General features: G+C 35.6%; 1 protein-coding gene across 1 annotated transcript; it reads right to left on the bottom strand.

The window, feature by feature from the left end:
• Positions 1-7,454: 7,454 nt before the first annotated feature.
• Positions 7,455-9,002, bottom strand: LOC112016334 (11-beta-hydroxysteroid dehydrogenase 1A-like). The gene is made up of 4 exons (XM_065771344.1): positions 8,994-9,002; positions 8,448-8,579; positions 8,290-8,409; positions 7,455-7,941 (listed from the first exon to the last, which is right to left on the bottom strand). The coding sequence occupies exons 1-4, from the start codon at positions 9,000-9,002 to the stop codon at positions 7,741-7,743; spliced, it is 462 nt and encodes a 153-aa protein (XP_065627416.1). The 3' UTR covers positions 7,455-7,740.
• Positions 9,003-9,245: the final 243 nt, after the last annotated feature.

Raw genomic sequence — 9,245 nt, 5'->3', positions numbered from 1 at the left:
TGAAAGTTGAAACTTTAGGATTGAGATCCATTGGGTGTGAGAGAGAAGTTAAAAAATAAAGTGATAAGTAAAATGGTAAAAATTTTAAGGTTAATTTTTTATATATTCAAGGACTGAGAGATTAAAATCGACTTTTGAAACTTTTAATTCCAACTTTTGATTTGCTATTGCATGGTGCAATAGCCCTTTTTATTGCACCGGATCTCAATCCAAAACTCTATTAAAGGTTTAAGTGACTCACTAATTATTGGGTTTTAAGTGACACTATATCCAAGTCCAAGATAATGGAAAGAGTTTGGCTTCAAACATCAATAAAAAGATGACATTTGGATTTGTTATGTGCATTTACTAATCAAATGAATTATGTACATTGCACAAAGCAAAGTATATGTCATTTTTTATTGGTAGTTGGAGCTCAAAACCCCAAACATATTTGGAGCTTGTTAACGTGTATAGTGTTGTGGGCTTTAGGCCCAACTAGATTACTTGTATAATACACATTCTTGTACTACACTTTTACTTGTACTACACTTTTACTTGTACTGCACTCATATACCTCCTATATAAAGGCACTCATGTATAGTCTTTCACTAAGAAATACAATACAATTATTTAGTATTTCTAACATGATATCAGAGCCACTGCTTTAACCTTTTCTTAGCAGTCTTGTCTTTATTAGTGTCACTCTATTCTCTACATCGCTTCTGCCATCACAACAGCTACCGCAGTCTTTCCCCGTAGAACCTCCGATGCCTTTCAGCCGTCATCCTTGGGTTCTGGACTTGCAACCACCGTCGTTGAGGAGTCCTGCACCACACAGACCATTGCATTTATCGTCTTCGCCGTGTATCTTGCTCCGATAAGTATTTTTCAGGTACCACAGTAATTGTCTCGCCTCGATCTACTCAATTGTGGAAACCTCATCGTCATCGGAGCTTGCTCGCGCCTTCACACGCCGCCCAAAGATTTTGCACCCAAGATCACGCGTTCCACGTGCTGACACGCACCGGAGGTCTTTTTCATGTGCCACCACGTGCCTACACGTGCCAGATCTGCACTTGCTGATGTTAACCTTAAGTGATGTCATCTCTGCCACGTCATTTGCTGACATCATCATCCACTCATCTGTTGACGTCACCCACCACGTCAGCTGACATCATCGTTGACCAAGCCGTTGACCTATGTTGACCGTCGGTTGACTTTGATCGTTGACTTTTCTCAGAGTTGACTTTTGCAGTCCAGGTGTTCATTACCCAGTTTTTCGTGTAGATTTCATTTTTGCAGTCTGTTTTTGCATATTTTGCTTCTAAATGAAGAATAAGGACATATCTTCTTCTTGTTGCAATAATTGTAGCTGACAATTTTTGCAAACGTTTTGGCCATAAAATTAAGACTTGCTATCGTCACAACAAATCAGTTGTTTCAATTTCTGCTGCTAATGTTGCTAACACTGAGAGTGTCAAGCCAATGGCTCTCATCTCTGCACAGTCTAAATCTTCAGGATGCACTTTCACAATGTCTACAGATGATCTTAAAAACATCATCGCCAATGTCATTCGTATGGTTGGTAATGCATCTTATTTCTCTTCTCTCTCAGCTTTATCTGGTATGTCTCTTTCCTCTTGGCTTATGGATTCTGTTTGTTGTAATCACATGACACCTCACTTGTCCTTATTTTCTGAACTCAAACCTGCACCACACCCTCTTAATATTCGCACAGCAAATTGTTCCACTATGTCTGGCCATAATATAGGTTTTGTTTCAACCTCCAACCTCTCGGTTCTTGGGGTATTTAATGTTCCTGATCTTTCTTACAATTTATTTTCTGTGAGACAATTAGCTGAGTTATGTTATCGCATTATATTTGATTATTTTGGGTGTATTGTGCAAAATCCGAAGACGGGACAAGAGCTTGGGACCGGTCCTAGAGTTGGGCATATATTTCCTGTGGACAACCTTCGTCTTCCACTTGTTGCTCTTGTTTCTATTGCTGCAGCCTCTACAGTTTCTTCAATTCCTTCCCTTGCACTTTTGGCATACTTGACTTGGTCATGCATCTTCCTTTCGGGTATAACAATTGGCTTTTAGAGTTTTGTTAGGTTCGGTGTCTATAGAAAATTTTGATTGTGTTTCATGTCAGTTAGGAAAACAACCAGCTTTGCCTTTCAATACTAGTGATTCAATATCCACTGATATCTTTGACCTTATTTATTTTGATGTTTGAGGGTCTTCCTCTGTCTCTAGTATTGGTGGGTCTCGATATTTTGTTGTCTTTGTTGATGATTATTTTCGCCATAGCTGGATTTTTGATATGAAACATTGTTCTGAATTATTGGAAGTATATTCTAATTTTGCAAAAAATGGTTGAAACTCAGTTTTCTAGACGTATCGAAAATTATTGATCTGATAATGCTCTTGAATACACTCAATATGCTTTCCAAGTTGTTTTGCATTCCTATGACACTGTTCATTAACTAACTTGTCCAGGTACCTCTCAACAAAATGGTAGAGCCGAACGAAAATTTCGTCATATTCTTATCACTGTTTGTGCTCTCCTTCTCTCTGCCAAAATTCCTGCTCCTTTTTGGGGTGAAGCTGCTCTTCATTCTGTTCATACTATTAATCGCATTTCGAGTCTTGTTATCCAAAATCAAACTCCATATGAGCACCTTTTTGGGTCACCTCCAGACTATCACCATCTTTACTCCTTCGGTTCTGCTTGTTTTGTACTTCTTCAGCCACATGAGCATAACAAACTTGAGTCTTGGTCAAGGTTTTGTTGTTTTCTTTTCCATGGCGAAACTCAAAAGGGGTATCGATGTTATGATCCTGTTTCTCATCGTCTTCATATCTCCTACAATGTTGTCTTTTGGGAATATCGCCTCTTTGTCGAGCTCTCTCACTTCCGTGCCTTCCTGTTTTTCTCCTTTGTCTTAGATCTTTTTTCAGATGAGGCACATATTCCTTTTGTAACTACTCCTGATCCTCCTGTAGTTGCTCCTAGTTCTCCTGTAGACTTCTCTGTCCAACCACCAAATATCATTGATCCCTTTCCTAGTTTACCCTTTAATGAACAGGTGGAAGATGAACATGTTGAAGATGAGCTACCCAAAACCAACCCTGAGCTTGGGTCCCTTGCTCCTGCTCTGCCTGAAGATCTTGCACAAGACATTCCACCTCGTCACTTAACTTGAGTAAGATCCATTTTTGCACATTTACTTGACTATCATTGTTACACTGCCCTTACTACACTACACAAGCCTCACACCTATCGTGAGGCTTCCACTGACCCCTTATGGCAGATTGCAATGAAAGAGAAACTTGATGCATTATCTAAAAACCATACTTGAGATTTGGTGACACTCCTCCCCGAAAAATCTGTGGTTGGTTATAAGTGGATCTACAAGATTAAGACTCGCTCTGCTGGGTCCATTGAGCGCTACAAAGCTCGTCTTGTTGCAAAAGGTTTTACACAGGAGTATGAGTTTGATTATGAAGAGACCTTTGCTTCGGTTGCTCGAATCTCATCTATTCGTGCTCTCTTAGCTGTTGTTGCTGCTAGTAAATGAGACATTTTTTAAATGGATGTCAAAAATGCATTCCTTAATGGGGATTTAAGTAAAGAAGTGTATATGCAACCTCCTCTTGGTCTCTTTGCTGACTTAAACTAGGTTTGTCACATTCGACGTGCACTTTATGGTCTTAAACAAGCTCCACAAGCTTGGTTTGCCAAATTTAGCTCTACTATCTCTCGCTTGGGTTACATGGCCAGTCATTATGATTATGCCTTATTTCTTCATCGCACTGACAAAGACACTATTTTACTTATTTTGTATGTGGATGATAGGATCATAACTGATGATGACCTCAGTGGCATTTAAGAACTCAAGGATTTTCTTAGTAAGCAGTTTGAGATGAAAGATCTTGGACATCTCAGCTATTTCTTGGGTCTTGAAATCACTCATTCTACAGATAGACTTTATATTACTCAAGCCAAGTATGCGTCTAAACTCTTGTCTCGAGTTGGACTCACTGATAGTAAGACTGTTGACACTCTAGTTGAATTTAATGCGCATCTGAGTCCCTGAGGGGGGGGGGGGGAAACCATTGTTTAATCCATTTTTTTACAAATGCTTGGTTGGCAGCCTAATTTATCTTACTGTCACTTGTCCAGACATTTCCTATGCTGTTCACCAAGTGAGCCAGTATCTGTTTGCTCCACGATCGACTCACTATGCTGCTGTTCTACGCATTCTTTGATACCTAAAAGGCCCTCTCTTCTATAGGCATTTCTACTCTGCTCAGTCTCTTCTTATTCTCCGTGCATTTTTTGATGCTGATTAGGCAGGAAATCCCATTGATCGCAGGTCCATCACTGGTTATTACTTTCTTCTTGGTTCTTCTCCTCTGATTTCTTGGTGAAGTAAGAAACAAACTCATATGGCCCGTTCCAGTACTGAAGCAGAATATCGTGCCCTTGCTGATACCATATCTGAGCTCCTTTGACTACGATGGCTTCTCAAAGACTTATGTGTGTCTACATCCTCTGCTACTCTTCTTTATTGTGACAATTGGAGTGCCATTCATATTGCTCACAATAATGTCTTCCATGAACGAACTAAACACATCGAGATCGATTGTCCATGGTGCTCTCAAACTGATCTCAGTCTCCTCTAAAGATCAACTTGCAGATATCTTTACCAAGTCACATCCTAAGGGACGCCTTCGTACTTTGGTTGACAACCTCAAGTTGGTCTCACATCCACCTTGAGTTTGAGGGAGACTGTTAACGTGTATAGTGTTGTGGGCTTTAGACCCAACTAGATTACTTGTATAACACACATTCTTGTACTACACTCTTATTTGTACTGCACTCATATGCCTCTTATATAAAAACACTCATGTATACTCTTTCATTGAGAAATATAATACAATTATTTAGTATTTCTAATAGAGCTAAACCTTTCCCCCAAGATAAATTATAAGCTAATATTTTCTATATATTTATGTATTCATGTCTTACTAACTTAGTAACTTCCCCCAAAAAAAAAAAAAAAAACCTTAGTAACTTAAAAAAAAAAACTTTTTGTTAAGTAGAAATTTTACTAGTTTTTACATTTTTTTTTTAATAAGACATTTAATTATATAGTACATTCCTCTATTGTTATTAAATTATGTCTAATAAAAATTTTGGTCTGCCCTTTTTTTTTTTTTTTTTTTTTTTTTTTTTGGAAGGGGGTGGGGGTGGGGGGAATAACTTGATAGTTACAACAAGAAGAGAATGAAGATTTAAGCCATGTTTCTCTTAATAAATAAATAAATATTTATGCCACTAAGTTAAGTCATTTTGAATAGATAGTGATAAAGCCATCCATGGCTGCAGTTAGCTTGTCACATTAATTCACTATTTAATAACTCATATCAATTTTTTTTTTTTTTTTTTTTTGAGGGGGGATAATGTAATAGTTAAGTAACAAAGTCTCTCATTAAATATTAATGAGAAAAGTGAGAGATCAATATAACATAGTTGACTTCATACCATGTATTGATTTAAGCTTTTCAGCCAAGTACTCAAATTATGTTTTTATATATTATATTAAATACTCAATTCAAATCTCACCAAGTAATTATCTCCCCCAATTATTATTGACCACAATATTAAATTATGACAAATTTTGAACCTTTAATACTATGGTTGGTTTGACCAAAGTTAGATGTATTTCATAAACCTGGACAGCGCTAAATGTATTTTAGGGGGTTCAAATGAATCCCCTTACTTTTTATTAAAAAAATATAATATATAAATTTTTTTTTATCTATTTAATCTATCATTAAAAATATTTAGAAAAAATGCTCATATACTCCCTAATCTTTAAATTATTGGCCAAAAAATCCCCTCAACTTTTATATTGGTCAATTTACTCCTTAAACTATTCAAATTTGCCAAATCAATACTTTCGTTAGCTTAGTGTTAAAAAACTAACAGAATAAAATCATGTGATATACACGTGAGATTAAAAAGTAGCAACTCAAGGTTATTAACATGACACTAATGGAAAGAACCAGAGCCACTGGAGAGAGGAGAGAGATGTGGAACTAGAGCCACCGTGACAGGTAGCTCCATCATATCGCTGCCAATGTCTCGTTGGCTGCTTGTGCTTCCACCGCCATTTGACAGCAACACCTAGTAAGTTTGTTTTTTCTGTTTCTTTTTCTTTCTTTCTCTTTTTTGCTGGTATTGGTATTTAAATCTACAAAGAACCCTCTTTTTTTTTTCTTTTTTTTTTCATGAGTGAATTTCTAGGAATTTCTTGGTTTGGTTTAATTTTTTGGGGTTGGGTTTCTGTGAGCTCTAGTCTAGTGATGTGTATTGCATTATTAATTTTGAGTATGCTACTACAACTGTTTGATTAAATGCCTGAGAGAAATATCTAAGAAATTTAAGAAAACAGAGTAAGGGTTTTTTTTTTTTTTTTTTAGTTGATTTTGTATTTAATTAATTTGGTAAGAAGCTAATGTTTGGACATATGCTTTTTGGCTTCTATTAAAAAAAAAAACACGTTATTATCAGATAAAAAAAGAAGGGGAAAAGCACATGCTAGATCAGAGAGACACCAAAATATACACTTTTTTTGGTAATTTATTTATGAGACAAGATCATAAGCAATGAAGAGAATTGTATTATATGGCTATTAATCTGCCAAGATTCTATGTATAATAGCTTATATCTCATGTTGGAGTGAGTCCTTTTCTGGTAATGCTGCTTGAGAAGGTGGTCAAGGTACTGAGGGATTTACATGCAAATTTCAAAAAGGATTTTCCTGGGAAGGTACTCAAAGATGCAATGTGGAGTGCCGCTAGGGCAGCAACAAAGAATTCATTTGACTTCCACATGGATGAGTTGAAGAAGCTAGATGTGAAGGCATATGAGCGGGTTGTGAAGTTAGATGTGAGAACATGGAGCAGATATGCTTTTAAACCAAGAAGAAAACTAATTTTTTAGTTCAATATTTTGTTTAGTGATATACATCCTTTTAAAAAGACTGAAGGGGCTAGTATACTTTTGTTTTACAATTTTGTTGGAAGAGTGTATTTATTGATTCATTGGGTGTTATTTTTTGGCAAACAACATACCATTTGTAAACACTCATTTGATATTTCGATTCATGGCAGATTAAAATCCATTTAAGAATACTGATGGAATATTGATGAAGCCATTATACTTTTGATTTACAATTTTGCTGAAAAAAGGGTAATGATTGATACATTGGGTGTTATTTTTTGGCAAACGATGTACTATTTGACTATTTGTAAACACTTATTTAATATTTCAATTCATGGCAAATTGAGATCCTTTTAACAATATGATGGAGCCAGAATCTTTTTAACACACTTCATTGAAAGTTGCCATTTCATCTTAGTTCTAATGCAGGAAAAATGTCTTTATAGCTTCATACATCATTCCATATTTCAATCACTATTGAGTTTCTTTGATAATCCCATAAACGGAGATGGTTGTGCTGTCTAAACCATCCATTGGTTTTGTTAAATTTAACATCTCAAAATAAACAGATAACTCTGAAAGTGACAATTTTGTTCAACTCTAAAGGTATAATATCTAAATTGAAGCGAGACCCATTAGTTCTGCTTGGCTTCATGATTTTTATCTGCCTTGATGTGTGGAGATTAAATTGGAACTGTGTTGAAGAATTTATTGGCTTAAAACACCAGATGTTGCAGCTAGGAGTCCTTTGAAGTCTGGCACCTCTTGACAAACGTCGAGTGTAAACACCATTCCAATACTTCAGGACACATGATTTTCATCCAAAACATCACCTTCCAAGATGGCTCGGTCAAGTACATATCTCCCCTGCAAGCATTGGCCACAATTGCCTTGGCACACCATTCTGTTGTCTTAGCTAGGATCCAGGTTGCTTGAACCTATCCAGAAATCACATTCACATATAACAGGAGTGGTATTGACATATATAAAAATTTTACTGTATAAGGCTTACAAATTGATGTGTCATAAACCATGTCAGTAAAAAAAAAGATTCAAAAAGGTTAATTAGTAGCTAGTACAGTTATTGTCTGGCTTAAGTGATCATTTTCACATTATAAAGGGACTTTACCATACCATTACTCAATACTATTAGAACGTCTTACCCTCTTGGTATCTAGTGGCTTAAGACACTTCATTGCCTCTAATATAAATGCAAAATAAACTTGATTCAAGATCATAGGTTGGTGAAGGATAAGCTTTCAGGTTTCATTTAATTCAAAATATACCTTTGATAAATTTGCGCTATCTGACATTTCTGACTTAATCAATCCAGGAGTCACAATTGTTATTCCAATATCCGAACCAAGTTCAGCCCTCCATGTCTCAAAAAAGGATATCGGGGCTGCCTTGCTTGTAGGGCATTCCAATCAAGAAGGTTTCTTACATTGTAGAAACTCATTCTTGGCATAGCCAACCATGCTACAGTTGAAGCAAGTACAACAATCTTTCCCTTTCTTTTTCTCAAGGGTGGAACTACATTGTGGTTGCTATATATTAAACCCCTGAAATTTATGTCCTAGAAAAATATAAAGTGAGATTCTGTTAATGCAAGAAAGCAAATTAAAAAATCAAATAAAAATTTATAGAGGGTTAATTCTTGTAGAACCGCAGCTTAGCATCAAGTTCCTAATAGATACGATCGTTTTAGTGTTTTACTAATCTAATGTGCAAGAAAAATTTTGAACTCTAGGGTGTAAAGAATTTGTTGCAAAGGTTTTGAGTATTTGGATGTAAGTAGCCAGTAGGATTTGAACCAAAAAGCCTATTTCATAATGACAAACACATTATAAGTTATAACACTAGGCCAAAACATGCATATGGTATTAAAATGTGTAAATTTATTAAGGGAAGATAATTGTAAATCCTAAGAAGACATGATCACAAACATATTATAACAGGACAATATGCCATATTTTGGTGTCTCTCTAACAGGTAACATTTTTTAATAAATATTATGCTAAAATAAAAAATACTTAAAATATGATTTGAAGTGTATATTTTGGTGTCTCTCTGATCTAGCATATGCTTTTCCCCTTCTTTTTTTTATCTGATAATAACGTTTTTTTTTTAATAGAAGCCAAAAAGCATATGTCCAAACATTAGCTTCTTACCAAATTAATTAAATACAAAATCAACAGAAAAAAAAAAAAAAAAAAAAAAAAAAAAAAAAAAAAAAACACGG

Source organism: Quercus suber, unplaced genomic scaffold (genome assembly GCF_002906115.3).
Source record: "Quercus suber isolate HL8 unplaced genomic scaffold, Cork oak 2.0 scaffold_42, whole genome shotgun sequence".
NCBI lineage: Eukaryota > Viridiplantae > Streptophyta > Magnoliopsida > Fagales > Fagaceae > Quercus > Quercus suber.
This window is presented reverse-complemented; position numbering and strand designations above follow the sequence as displayed.